The sequence below is a fragment of the Podarcis liolepis genome (assembly GCF_965112155.1).
Source record: "Podarcis liolepis genome assembly, chromosome: 6".
NCBI classification, from domain to species: domain Eukaryota; kingdom Metazoa; phylum Chordata; class Lepidosauria; order Squamata; family Lacertidae; genus Podarcis; species Podarcis liolepis.
This window is the reverse complement of record NC_139559.1, coordinates 39072881-39087924: the sequence shown is the minus strand read 5'-3', so window position 1 is coordinate 39087924 and position 15044 is coordinate 39072881. Positions and strand designations below refer to the sequence as shown.

The 15044-nt window shown below is 42.3% G+C and overlaps 1 protein-coding gene across 2 annotated transcripts in view; it reads right to left on the bottom strand.

Annotated features, from left to right (window-relative positions):
- The window catches only part of PLXNA2 (plexin A2), a 400950-nt gene that overhangs the window by 74783 nt on the left and 311123 nt on the right, over window positions 1-15044 (bottom strand). For both annotated transcript variants that reach the window (XM_083508745.1, XM_083508746.1), the window contains exons 15-17: window positions 14641-14777; window positions 9462-9629; window positions 5529-5622 (exon numbers count right to left, since the gene is read on the bottom strand). In XM_083508745.1, the coding sequence (XP_083364871.1) occupies window positions 5529-5622; window positions 9462-9629; window positions 14641-14777 (399 nt within the window). The remainder of the gene's footprint in view (window positions 1-5528; window positions 5623-9461; window positions 9630-14640; window positions 14778-15044) is intronic.

Here is a 15044-nt window from a genome sequence, read left to right as displayed (position 1 = left end):
AGAAGGAAAGGTAGTTGGACCAAGGAACATGCCCATTCCACTTTCCTGTTCAGCTTCAGAAGTATCCCTACTGAGCACTTTTTCTGACCCTTGATAACATCCCTAATGAGAACAAATGAGAAGGAAGAAGAAAGCTCTGCCAGCAAACATCAGACCATTTCAGAGTATTGCTCTATAGCTACCATTTAGAATCGTACGAATCTCAGCAGCAACACTGCGCTCACTTAAGTGCACTTAAATTTCATTTATATTAATGGATTTGAGAGCAAATAACTGTAAGCACAACTGCAGTCATCAGTTTTACCATTTCAAGTCTTGACATTTGTGGAGAACTGCCTCAGCAGTGCGTTTTAAAAGGTAAGTAATCAAAAGCTACATTTTCACAGATTTATGTGGTTTTCCTTCCTGAAAAATGGCAGGCATCATAAAAGCACACAGCTCATCAGCACAGTATCCCAGCAATACATATCTACATGCCCTTCATCAATGTGACATCTTGCTTAGACTTCCTCATGACCTCAATAGTCAATATCCAATCCTGTATGAGGATCTTTTTATCGGCTGTGAACTCTGAGTACTGCCGGTAGCATGCACATACACAAAGTCATGTTGCCATGTAGTAAAATTCAGCTGTTTTATTGAAGAACAGCTCCTGAAAGTCACTTAAAGGCATCAGTAAATTTGCTTTCTTTATGGTGTTCTAAACTCCTTGCAAAACAACAATATTCAAAAACATAAAACATCCTGCAGCATCACAATTCATTGAGGTATAAGGTGTGTGCATTTGACATATCATTAATGAATTTCTGGTGCTGGCCAATGCTGGAACAGTTGTACACAGTCTTTGCAACTCTACAACTGGAATCAAATATTAGTCCTGAGATGGGAACATCTGAGGGACCCAAACAAGTATTTAATTGTGAAAATTGAATGGCTGTGCATCTAAACCAAAGTGTGTTCACTGTTCCAAGTTTCACACCAACTTGTACCAGTCCTCAATAAAAAATCTGAACAGTCATAAATCACAAGGATTCAAAGGGAACAAAATCTTAAAGCCAGATTAAAAATAATTAACATGGCTGAGGCCAGACTATCACAGTCCAGGTAGGGTTGCAGGGAGCAATGGTTTAGGTTTATCAGTACTCAAGGCAATGCTAATAGTCCTACTCTAGTACTCAGAGAAATAAAAAAACACAAAGAGAAAGATGAATCTAGATGAAAACATAATGACCCACATCTCTTGTGATCTTTTGTTGTCATTTTGCATTTTTATGTTGTGATCTTCAGATGAAGGGGGGTATACAAATTTTATAAATAAATAAATATGGCAAAAATGCATTAGTGACATGGTCTATAGACACTGGCACAGAACAGAAGCAGGGCAGGGAAAAGCTCATTAGGAAAGGAAGAATATATATTTAAAAGGTCCCTGATATGGAAACATGTCACCTGAACATAAATACAAAGGAACGTTCCTTATATTAAGTCCGGCCATTGATCCATCTGCTTCAGAATTGTCTATGCCAGGGTGGGGGGAGGCAGGGGGTAGCCTGTGGCTCTTCAGATCTTGTTGGGCCTCCAACTTCCATCAGCCCCAGCCAGAACGGCCAACAGTCAGGGCTGGTGGGCACTGTAATCCAACATCCAAAGGGCACCATGTTGGCTACCATAAGTTCACACTGTTATTGGCTCTTCTGGCTTGAGTTTTTCCCAACCCCTCCTGGAGATGTCAGGGATTGAAACGGAGCTGTGTGTATGCCAAGCATGTCTGCTACTGAGTGAGCTCTGCCCCTTTCTTCTGTGAATTCTGATTACCCTGGCAGCTGTTGCAATATCTGAATTACAGAGTCAAGGGAGATCACAATTTACATTCTATACCCAAAGATAAAATGGATTACAACCCTATTTATTGGCTTTAACTATTCATGGTGGTTTATAAAGTGAGGGACAAATGGTTTGAAAGGCCATATAGAGCTAATAAAAAGAGATAGACGGAAAGGAAAGAATGTCATATTTACTTAAGGTTTCAAGTTCCTAAAGTTCCATAGTCAGTAAGGTACAGGAGGCAAATTGCACCTCTCCTCCACTACAAACATGTATATCTGGGTATTCTGCACAAGCACAGAATCTCAATGTGGCAACGAAGACTAACCAAGAGTACCATCTGGGAAGCATGAAGGCCATTTGGGTTGGAATGCTGCACTCGCAGCAGCATTGTGCATAAACCAATTTCTTGCACTCCTTCCTTCTCAGAGGGTCTTCTTCCTTCAATTGTGTTGTGTAAGTACCATGCACAGCTGCATATGTAATTTCTTAATTTTCTCATAAGATGCAGAGAAACATCTGGACCAGCAGCTGCAGAAACTTTTACTGTATTTTGTCTTGGCTCATAGGTGCACATTTTTTGGCAATGGAACAGCAACACAAACCATGTTTAAAAATTAAACCTACTTTGAACAAAAGCACCTCAAGAGTACCTTGTTAAGGGGGGGGGGACTGAGCTAGGGCGGCAACTTCTTTGGATGCTATGAAAGGGAAGGAGCTCACAAGAACTTGCAGTGGTACAATTATTATCATTTTATAGGTATGACTGAAAGCGGACCTCTAGGTGTGGACCCTTAGTTACAGAACTCACGGAGGGCATCCTAAGAGGAAGGAGAAACTATGGGGAAATGCAAACATGAACTACATTTGCAAGGCCCATGGGCTATCTTTCACACTGACCTGGGGCAGGGCAAATGTGTGTGCTTAAAAAGGCTCTTCATCTCTTGTTTTTATGAGGCTCTGATAGTTCCACAATGGCCCCCAGGGTAGCCTCTTTTCATAAAGCAGGTGCTCAGGAGGGGTGGACTCAGCGGAGACACCACTTCCATTGTGTCTCTTTCAAACCCTCTCTGCATGTTTACTTAGCGCACCTCTCCCTTCTGCTGAGGGTTTTGTGTGTGTCTTGGATGATATATAGTGGGGCCTCACCAATGACACCAGCCCATATGTCTCTATTGTCCTCTGCTTAATGCAGTTTCTCCAAATGACAGGGCTTTGTGGGGCAAAGTAGGAATGAGCCCTCTGTGATAATGACTCCCTGCCCTAAAAAAGTAGGTTCACCTGATGTCCACTAAGATGTGACTGCACAAGGGGGCCACTCATGCAGTTTAACTCCACAATGGTGATGTAGGGTACACTCTTCAGATATTATAAAAAGGTACTATGTAGAGTGAGCTATTCTGCACAAACACAATTCTTTTCTGGATGCACTGCACTGCCCACACAGACCTCACAATTCCAGATGAAGAAGAATCCAGCATTTAGCTTAGGCACTGCATGGCCAAGTGAGTGGATCTTATCCTGGAAAAAGTCACTGTGCACAGGCATGTGCCTTCCAGGTAGCTGTCTATGCAAAATTTCTAGTGCCTCTATGAAACTAGTGAAAAAGTAAGGTAAAGGTAAAGGTACCCCTGCCCGTACGGGCCAGTCGTGTCCGACTCTAGGGTTGTGCGCCCATCTCACTCAAGAGGCCGGGGGCCAGTGCTGTCCGGAGACACTTCCGGGTCACGTGGCCAGCGTGACGAAGCTGCTCTGGCGAGCCAGCACCAGCGCAGCACACGGAAACGCCGTTTACCTTCCCGCTATAAAGCGGTACCTATTTCTCTACTTGCACTTAGGGGTGCTTTCAAACTGCTAGGTGGGCAGGAGCTGGGACTGAAAGACGAGAGCTCACCCTGCCACGGGGATTTGAACCGCCGACCATACGATCGGCAGGTCCTAGGCACTGAGGTTTTACCCACAGCGCCACCCGCATCCCCAGTGAAAAAGTAGCCACATGCAAATACAAATCTCATGGTAGTGAATTACAGTATTTCTTTCCACTGTACAAAGTTGTTTTTTATTCCATTTCTATCCCACTGAGCTCTTAAGTTATCTCACAACTACTCTGTGAGGTAGGGCAAGCTGAGCAATTGTGACTTACTCAAAACTATTCAGGGAATTTAACAGCTGAGTATCAGTCTGAATTTCCCTCTCTCGTAGTGAAATCAAACATTATAGCCACTATGACAGACTGCTGTGAGACTGAACCATTGTTCACAAATGGAACTTGTAAATTTGTAGGGTTTAGATGCATGAATCTGCAAGGGCCGATGGACAAGTTAAGTCAGTACTAGTTGCTAATGGGTAAAAAAACCCACCAAATGAAACAGACTTCATTTGATTATCCATCTCCTAATAAAATGTCAAAGGTTATCACAGTTAATAGCCTATCCTATTGATCCCTTTTATTGCAACAGAAAGCTGTGTGAATGCATCAACTGTCTGGACTCTTTGGAATCTTGTTACTTACACCTGAGAAGTGTTACTTGCACCTGAGTGTTGAAGTGTTATTTTTAAAATCCAGTTTTAACAAATAAATAATCTGAATGATAAACAACGGCAGTTGAAACCTTTTGATACAGAGATGCTTTTATTTAAATGGCTTGGGTGGTGCTGTGGGTAAAAGCCTCAGCGCCTAGGACTTGCCGATTGAAAGGTCGGCGGTTCGAATCCCCGTGGCGGGGTGCGCTCCCGTCGCTCAGTCCCAGCGCCTGCCAACCTAGCAGTTCGAAAGCACCCCTGGGTGCAAGTAGATAAATAGGGACCGCTTACTAGCGGGAAGGTAAACGGCATTCCGTGTGCTGCGCTGGCTCACCAGATGCAGCTTGTCACACTGGCCACGTGACCCGGAAGTGTCTGCGGACAGCGCTGGCTCCCGGCCTCTAGAGTGAGATGAGCGCACAACCCTAGAGTCTGTCAAGACTGGCCCGCACGGGCAGGGGTACCTTTACCTTTACCTTAAAGATTTAAAGTAGTGTTAGTTTCAGGGTAAATGTAAAATGAGACAGTAATTGGAAGGTTTCCCTTGTACTTTTGGAGCTCATGGGAAATGATTGTTTTGTTGATTGTATGTTTGAAAAAGATTTGCTTATGTGTGTTTGGAAAAAGATCTGCAGAAGCTATGGGTTGTATCCAATCGAGTCATGTTCAGATCAGACCTGCTGAAATCAATGGACAAGTTAGTAATGGCTTCCCTGATTATTACTAAGTATTTATATTACATTTTACCTTATAGTCAAATGACTTACATTAAAATAAGGTATGTTCCAAAGGGAGTTTAAGATGGTGCATCATCTAGATTTCACTTCACAATACTTTTCTTCTCATGTAGAGAAGTGATGTTCATAAGAGTGAAATATGCTTGAAATTCTCCCATTGAATGTAGATAACTGAGGCTGAAATCCTGTGCACAGTTGCTTGGGAATAATTGCCACTGAACTCTACAGGATCAGTTTGCTAGTTTTCCTGTTCAAAGGACTTCTATGCACATGACCGCTTGTGATTCATGTGTCTATGTCTTGGACTGTAAGTGCAAATTTGAAACTTTTTGCAAGCAAGCAAGCTAGTAAAAAAAACCTCTGTAGAAATACAATTTATGATGACATGGCCGTGTCCACAAAGAACCATGCAAGATGAAACCATTGGCAAGAGCAACTACTTACATTGACAGACTCTTTGCCATTGTACTTCACTCGGATCCTGGGCTCTTGTATGACATCCAGGTTGGACCCTGTGACAGTCAGAGGTGTGTGGCCGCTGTGGGGAAGCAGATGACATTGGGTTAATAAGGTTTGGCAAGGGGGACTGGGGCAGAGCCCATTGCCCATGTTTCTGGCAAATACAAATGCTTGTTGAACTCAGCAATATGTTTTCTCCAGGCTGTACAGGAACTAGGTGACAAACCGGATTAATATACCATCACCCTGACTCTGGCTAGAGCTGTCTTGCAAGTTAATTGGATTTTCTAGTATCATCTGTCCCCCTAGTGGGCAGTCACCTCCCCGTAACATTTCTTAGGGTTGGCAGGAGGAAAAATATAAAGATCCAGGATTAAATAAATAACAACAATGAATTTGTTAGAGTGCTTAATGGTTTATACAGTGATGCATGCTCCAAAGAAAGAGAAGTGTCATATTATATAGCTCTTGCAGAGAACAAGTTGCTAGCCTTCCTTCCTCTGTAATTCCCAGCAAAATTATTACACACAGGGCAAGAATTTACATGGAAGAAATGGCTGTCAAATAAGTGAAAAGAGGACTATGATGGCCAAAGCAAGTGACAGCAAAGCTGCTCATCAAGGAACTTGAGACCATTTCCTCAGCTGAAACACTCAGCACAGCTTAGCACAGCTCAGCTCATTTGAAAATCAACCAGTAAATTTCTTTTTAACCTCCACAGTAGCAGAGATGTCAGGGAGGAGTGGGGAATTATGGTTGTTCCACATTATAAGTTAAAAAAAGACCCACAGCCAATACAGCCTGCTATAAACACTGACCTTATGCAGAGCTTCTTTGGAATAGGCTAAGCACCCGAAAGTGACCTTAACATATGAAAAAAGACAACAGCCCTGCTGTATTTGAGAAAACCAGCCCCTCAAAATTCCTATGCAACTTATGAGTGCCTTCCAATCACACTTAGCCCAGTCTGAGTCTATGACTTGGCAGACTACTGAATCACTTCTGTGCAATAAATGTTATCTTCAGTTTCTCCTGCAATGAATTTATAGTATACCAGAGATCTGCTCAGCTCCAGTCACTCAAATTCTTCTCCCTCCCTTCCTGGCCTTAGGCTGATGAGAAGGTTGGCCACTACTAGCCAAGTCTTTATTTTGTCTTCCCTACATCCAAAAAGCCAAAGTTTGACATGACCTAGGGGGGCTCATTATAGTATTTTTATAAGGTTAGAGGAGGTTGGGGGACTGGTCAGGCAAGTTTCTTTGAAGATGAAGACCAGCTGGTCACTTTAGTACCATGCCCTGATGAGCTTTTCAAAGCGATGAGCTGGGTTGCAATAACTGCATTGAGGTGAGAAACAACCAAAAAGGGGGGCGGGGAACGGGGCTGGACTGGAAAGTTGCTGTGTTGAGTGAGTTGGAAGCTGGAGGGGAGATGCCGCAAGAGCTGATGATAGAGACATGTCTTGCTCTGTGCTGGATTGAAAGCTGTAACTAATAGAGAAACAATATATTATGGGGTGAAATGCTCTAAGCCCCTCCATCCGATGTTCAGGCTGTGTATATGTGTAAGTAAGACCACATATCTTCAAGCACAGTTCCTGAGTGCACAGAACTAGTTTCCCTAAGGTGCTAGAAGTGGAAGTTTTAAAAAGTTCTCATACCGATTCTCCACCCCCCCCAGTATGACGTACACAATGTTCCCAATGATGTCTAGAGTCAAGGCAGAAGCTCCTCTTAAGATTTCACTTCTGCTCATTTATGTAGGGAACAGTTCCATCTCCCCAGACGTCCAGTTTTGTTTTCAGTGTGAAACTAATGTATAAACATTTCATCCTTTGCGTGCAGCTCTACAAAAGCTAAAAAAAGTTATAGCAGTGAAGAAACTGACCCAGCATTTTAGATAGTGGTCTACCAGCTCCTGCACTTTAGTGTGCTCCTGGAATGTGTAGCTGTGCATCTTTAGGCAACCAGTATGTTTTGATCAGCTTTTTTTTTAAAAAAACAACTCTCTGGTGCTCTTAAGAAGGAGGCCTTAATGAGCAATTGTGCACTTCTCCAGCAGATGGGAGCGATCACGGGGCTCCATTTGCTCTCCCAGAATCTTGTCACAGATTGCCATGGTTGTAATTGCCTCAGTAATTACAATTGAGTTAATAACTCTTATTTTCCAACTCAGGGAACAGGGATGTTCTATCTGCCTAGCAATGATGAATGCAGGTCTGTGGATGGGAAACGTACTATTCCAGATAGTTTGTACTTTTGCATTATGCTGAACAGGAATGAAGTGGGATCCCCCACCCCCACCCCCCACCAGAGAGACTTCTGAGCGTCTGCAACTACGTAGGAACATAGGAAGCTAATTTATACAGAACTACTGTTCAGAGGCCCAGCAATCATAGTGCACTGCTCTGAGGGGCCTAATTCATCAATATGCTCAGGTCATTTGAGTCCAGAAAATCCACAAGAATGGATGTCCCAAGCTTCTTGGAAGATCAGACTTCATCCATAAATCTGCAGTATTTACACAGGTGGAATAAATCCCCAAGGAGCCTGAGAAGCTGGGTGTTGACAATAGCGAGCAAAGCAATGGAAAGGAATTATAGATAATAGTCCTTTTTCTTCACATAAAGAATTTGGCTTTGCTGAACTGAGTCATAGACCATGTTTTCTTTGCTCTGTGTGTTTTTAAATCAGTGTTTTTAAAGTTAGTGTTGATTCTAGAGTCATCACCAATAAGTTTCCAAGGGCTGAGAGGGATAGGAAGTGGGAGAATCTGCAGAAAGTGACACATAGTTCAGGCTTTCCTTAAAACTTTTGCTGTACTTAAAAAAACCACACAAGTTGAATGGACTTTTGCATTGTCATGTCTATCAAATATATTATAGAATTTGCATCTGCAAAGAGGTATCTTCAACAAGAAACTAATTCAATCAGATTTTTCCCTTCTTGGTTTATAGAAAGAGGCATTTAGAGAGGAACTTGGAATGAATTAAAAACAAAACAACCACCCCCCCATCATTATTTCAGTATAGCAATTATGAGCAACTGTTTCAATTGTTTTCAAACGATGAAACACTTTCAGCAGATACTAAAGATGCTTAATGGGTTTTGCAAAAAAATAATAATATTAAGATTACTAATATCTATCCCTTTTATTAAAGATATTTGTGGAGACGAGTATTATGTGTGCCTTTTATATCTGTTCTAGAGAACAAGCCAATATAATGCCAATTCTTTCCCACTCTTTCACACCTAATATTTGTTTTATTTGTTCTTTTTGGGCTTGGAACAGGCAATAGCCTGGCCAGAGGCACAATCTGATGAAAACGCTAGCACCAAGACTGAGAAGATCACTGCTCATCACCCATAGTATGCATGCTATCAGCTGTGTAGCCAAGTATGCTACTTTGAACTATGATACCCCAGGATACCAGAGTGAATCTGCAATTTCAACCTATTTCAAGTCCCAATTACACACCTAAAGCAAGGTATCAAAATGGTATTGTCACATGAAACATAGTCTGACTCATTTTACCACACAATCATCTCTGTTTTTTAACTGCTACATGAGGTTGGACAACTCTCTCACTGAGCACCTTCCTCACAGAATGGTTGAATTCTCATAGAACTGAAGCATGATCCAAAAGGAAAAAATTCAATACATTTTGACTCACTTGAAGCCCCAATGACTCCCAAAACATTGTAATCCTTGCAAAAACTGTGGCTTTGAACCAGGGTCGTCTTAAGTATATCCGGTGCCGTGGTGCAAAGATCTGCGGCTCTGCTTTGAAGCAATCCTTCCAAAACTACAAACAGCTTTGATAACTTTCACCACTGTTGGGAAGCTGGGGGATTAGCCATGTCCTGATTCTAACCATTTGCTCTCCTGGTGCTTCTGCTGTTAAAAGAGTCCAGTTACCTGGCAATGCTCCACTCAGGATCAATACGTTGAACTCTGGGGTCATCAATGTACTCAAACTGCAACGTGCTCTCTAACTGGGCCCGGTCCACACTGACTGAGACATGGACAGAGCCAAGGCCATGAGTGGAAGGTGCCGACACACACACAATTTCATTTATGGACCTCCTGTAAAAGAGAAGAGAGAAGTGGAACCTTTAACAAATAGGAAGGCAATCAAGGGGCAGGTAACAACAAGCACTCAGGATGACCCACAGATAAAATGAATTCATTGGGCTCACTCTACCAAATACAAATGGGTGACAACCTTTGTGGAGAGATGTAGTGCCCACCTAACAGATATGGTAGCTACCTGAAGGCACAAGACAAATAATGCCACAGTACAAGGCCTAACCAACTGAAGGCATTACAACTTTTTGCATTCAACTGACACAACTCATTGTAATATTAAGACTGGAACTTGCTCAGAGTTTTAAATTTGCTGTGGTGTTTCAAGTGTTCCAAGCATGTGGTAGAGTCCTATCTATTCAGTATCAGGTTACATGTGGGTCCTTCCTGAATTAAAAACACCCTTGGGTGAAAACCTTTTTTCATGGAGGTTAGGCAAAAGGCTGACTAATGTGTATGTGTGTGAAAGAAGCTGGGATGGAAGGTTTGCATGCCTCTGTACTCCTGACAGTTTGTTTCTCAACGGAAACAGCCTTGGATGGGTATAGGTTTGGGAAAAGAAATGGGCAGGGAAGGGTTAATTAAGGACGCTTCCAGACTGTCACTATATTTAGGTGGGAGTCAATCACATCCTGACAAATTCCAGGCTGCGCAATTAAAGCTGATTTCGAGCTGTTGCAAAACAAACCTGCTTCCTCAAAAAGACTGAACTTTTAATGATAAGGAAAGTGATGGGGACAATGAACAGACAAGTGTGGGATAGCACTTGCTTGATGCCACATCATTTAATCTGCCTGCAAACAAATCAAGATGAATTAAATAGCCTATGTTGCCTAATCTTTCCATGAACAAATCAGGCAAAAACTCATTAAATAGTTGTCTAGAAGTGACCACTTTCTGCTGTTAGTTTGCTCAAAATCAACCCCAGCAAAAGATATGGAGAACCTGTACATTTCCCCTAAGGGTGGGAAAGCAGCTAGGAGAGAGGAGTGATTCTGAGCTAGCAAATGTCAGGAAAAGAGATAGTTAAATCAGAAGTTTTGCATGCCACAGTGAGTATATGCCCCAGAAATACAATCCTGACGTGTAAATGTGCAATCATACAATTAGAATTCTGAAGGTTCTTGGCCTTCTTAAGAAAAGCTGTAATAAACATGATTAACCATAATATATTAATAGTAATACTGCTTGGGTCAAGTGTGATGTTGGCACACAAAAGCAGCAGGAAGATTCAGTACAAGGTATGAGCTTCAAGTTAGTCTGCAGTGATAAAAACATAGGTCATGTTGGAGCTGGGTCAATAATTTCAGCCCAACTTTGGGGGGGGGGGGATTTGGAAAGAGGGAGGTTGAAAAGAAACTGCCCTCAAAAACTGGGGTGGATAGGAGAAATCTCATGAATACTTCACAGGGGTGGAGCTTGGCTTACTTTACTTAAAAGTGAGGTGGTGACAGCAGCAAGTGTATGTTGTGACAGGACTTCCTTATCCTGCCATGGGCATTCTGGTCAGCCCCAACCCAGGAAATGAGACAGGAGCAGCTATGTAAGACTTTTCAGACTTAAAAAAAAACAAGAGGAAGAAATATTACCACCTCATTTTTAAGTAAAGTAAGCCAAACTCTCCCTTCCAATGCAAAAATGTCCAAAGATTTTTCATGCCTCCTCTTCCAACAGCCAGTAAGCATTCTGTTTTAAGGATCATGCAACTCAAATTTATATGTGTGTATCATGAGCCCCACATCCCTGTTGGGACAGGCCATGACCTGGCAGTCTCAGACTGAGGAGGAGGCGACAGAAGTGGGGGAATTGTGGGGACCGGATATAGAGGATGCAGGTTCTCCCATTTCCACCTCTTCTGCTGAGTGTAGAGCCTCATTAGGAACAACCCATTAGGGATGGCTGGGCCAGAGGTGGCAGGGACTGAATAGGAGTCAGAAGAATGAGTGCATTCCTCTTGCCAAGCACTGTGCACTACTTCAGCTGATGGGAACAGATTCACTCGCCCAGACAGAACGCATTCTCGCAAGGCAAAGGTGTCTTATGAGTAACCTTGCTGCACTATAAAAACTTGACAGGAGGGGTGGGAGGACTTGTTGGGGCATCTTTGTTGTTTCTGCTCAGTTCTAAGTTTCTAGCCTGGCTCCTGAATTATTGAATCCTACTGCTATTGAGTAAAGATCTCTAATGTGCAGTTAAGCGCCTCTGGTGATGTGTTTTTGGCAAAAGTCAGTACATTCTCTCTCTCTCTGTGTGTGTGTGTGTGTGTGTGTGAGAGAGAGAGAGAGAGAGAGAGAGAGAGAGAAGACAATAGAAGAGGAAGGAGGAAGAAAGGGTAACAAAAGAGAGAGAAGGAATGGAAGATGCAAACTAAAAAAGGAAGACTAAGTAGAGTTGTAGAAACAGCTACAATTATTTATCTTGGGCTTCAGAATAAGTCAACTCTGCTTAGAGCTGAATGATTCCTAGCTATTCTCTGTCATGTCCTAGCTATTCCCTGCCACCAGTGGCCTCATGTGAGTACAGGCATTTTAGCATGCTAGAGACCAGACTTCAGAGAAGCCTGCTTAGCCCTTGTGTGAGATCCAAAGCGACACATCACTGCTGGCAAAGAATTACTGCAAGCTCCCTGTGATCAGTTAATTAGCTTTCTGCGCTATTACCATGTCGTCATGGTGAATCTCCCCACTCCTCCGATCAGAGGCAGGAGAATAGAGGGAAGCTGTAATTATAGTGAATCTCATTAGAAACTGCTTCATCTAATCAGTCTCCCTGCACATCATGAGTACATGCCAAGTTCATCACCTACAAACCGTGCAATAAAAAAGAGAGAAGGGGGTGGGAAGAAACAGGCCATGTTATGACCTTGTATGGAAAGGCTGGAGTAAACAGCATACTGCTGGATTCTCAGCAGTGTTAGTTTACAGGTTATATGGAGTAATTAGATCAGTGAATTAGGAGCAATGCCTAAATATAACCATTTATTTATATGGATTATTATGCTGGACCAAGTCTGGCCTTGGAAGCCAGACTTGAACTGCACACTGAAATAAAATATTCTACAAAAATTCTACCTACAGACCATTATAAAATAATAATTTTGATTACCAGGAAAACTATTCCCTCTAGCCTTGGTAGCAGAGTTGTAAAGGCTTACTGGTAGCTATGCCCTTGAAAACTTAAGCTGTTCGAATGGGACATTCAACATTCCAGAGCCCTGGATGGCCAGAAAATCAAAAGAACGTATCCCTTCTACTTCTTGTTACAAAAGTGGAGCCCCCAGGGGGTACTCAAGGGCACGAGGTACCGGCACCTCTTTTTGTTGTTGTTAAAAAGTGTGGCACTTACTGCAAGAACTTCATGGTGAGTACTGGCACCTATTTTTCTAGGAAAAAAGCATTGGCTACGTCCCAACACTAGTTTCCAAGAGAGCTTCTACACAAGTCAAGACTTAAAAAGACATCGGAGAACCAAAGGCTGTGAAGAAGAAATCTCATCTACAGATATGAAATGAAATAGGTGGTAAAGTTTAACTAAGCATATTCTGTTTTCCTTTTTATCTGTTCCAAAGGTATAAATGAACCCTTTATTGAATGAGATGAGGAAATACTAAATCCTTTGAATCCTACTCACTCATTAACATGCTGTCCCTAATCTACTGCTTCCCAGTCCAGGCATAAAATGGGTGCTCAGCTGTTTTATCTCTTCAGAGGCTGCAGAAAGCAGCAATTCCCATATATTATGCCTCCATAACACAGCTTGGGAAAAGCTGGTTTTATAGCAGGTGAAAGGAGAAAGCAGAACAGGCAAGTGACATTGTACTTCCTCATCTCACCAAGTTCCCTCTATCCTATGAACAAGCAACAGATCCAAGTGAGGAAAATAGACCAAAAGGTGGAACCTGGCTTTCCACATCCCTTCTTGAACAATGCACATACATTTCCTACTCCTCTGAGCAACTATTTTCTCTCTTTTACTGCAGATACATTTATATCCTACATTTCTTCCATCATGGAACTCAAGGCACTGTGCACAAGTACTGACTGGCAGTCCCTGTCTAGGGTTTTCCCAGCCCTGCTTGGAGATACCAGGGATTGAATCTGGGGCCATTTGTGTGCCACACACATGCTGTTCCACTGAGCTGCAGCACCATATGACTTCAGACTAGGCCCCGATAACACTTTTCCTGTGAACATATGAACATGTCCCCCATACTAGGACATTTGAGGTGGGGATGGAGTGCCACTGAGTATAAGAGCCTTTGTGACTAGCTCAAATTCCATAGCTCTTCATAAAACCTGGAAATAATGTTTTTCGTATTATGAAATATTTGGAACAGTTGATAAAAAGCTACACTAGTACTATAATGCAGAAAGGCATATGTCAACAGATGCTTATTAATGATCACTGTAGCTCATATGAATGGTGCATAAATCAGGGTGTATCTATCAATGTACTGTATATTTTTAAAATGACAAACAATATAGTATGCATTTTCCCAAAAAGAGTAAAAGTGGTGAAATATGGAATTCATCCCAGAAATAAAAACAGGTATTTGTTGGTGACAGCTCAAGTTTCAATAAGAAAAGCGTAACACTTTATCCTTAGTCTCTGTCACTTAGAACTTTCCCCACCATTCTGGCAACTGCCAATCTTCTGCTACATCTACAATCAGGATACCAGAGTGGAAAGAGATGCCTATAGTTCTTTCAGGATTGCACTTATTCATGAGACAAGGGGTGTGAAGATACTTTAAAGAGATTTTTACAACAGCAGAACATGCTTGGGATCTGCAGAAGGGACAGGATTTTACTAAATGAAAATAAAGCAATGGATAAAATGAATAAACATTAAACTGGCTCATTGCTATGCAATGCTCATTATTGTCAGTGACAGGGTAGCTTAAGGTGATTAAGAAGATATTGGGCATATAATAGCTGGAATAGCTGAAACGCTGCCCATGGAAGCACAATTACAATAACACACATTGATATCCATGGGCCAGCCCCCTTACCCATAAAACTCGCAGGTCTGGTTACCCAGCAACACCGATACACTGCTGCCAGCCCCCAGAAAATGGCCAGCGATGGTCACCATAGTCCCTCCTGACTCTGGTCCACGGCTAGGACTCAAGGTGCTCACTGCAGGGTTCTTGGAAAGAAAGAAAAGAACAAGATAATCTGCTATGGTGTGATGCCGTTGCATATAAGACTACAGCATTAAGTTGCATTTCTATGTGAAGGTAGGTCCTTTGGTTGAAGACATGAAATACATGACTAAATATAGCTAGCTGGAAGAGTGTATCCAGTTGTATTTCTTTCTTGCTATCCCTCCCCTCAATTTTCTTTAATGTAAATAACTCCCCCAATTTGGTGCTTGGATGTGGGAAACTGCTATCCATTCTTCCTGTGCCTCAAA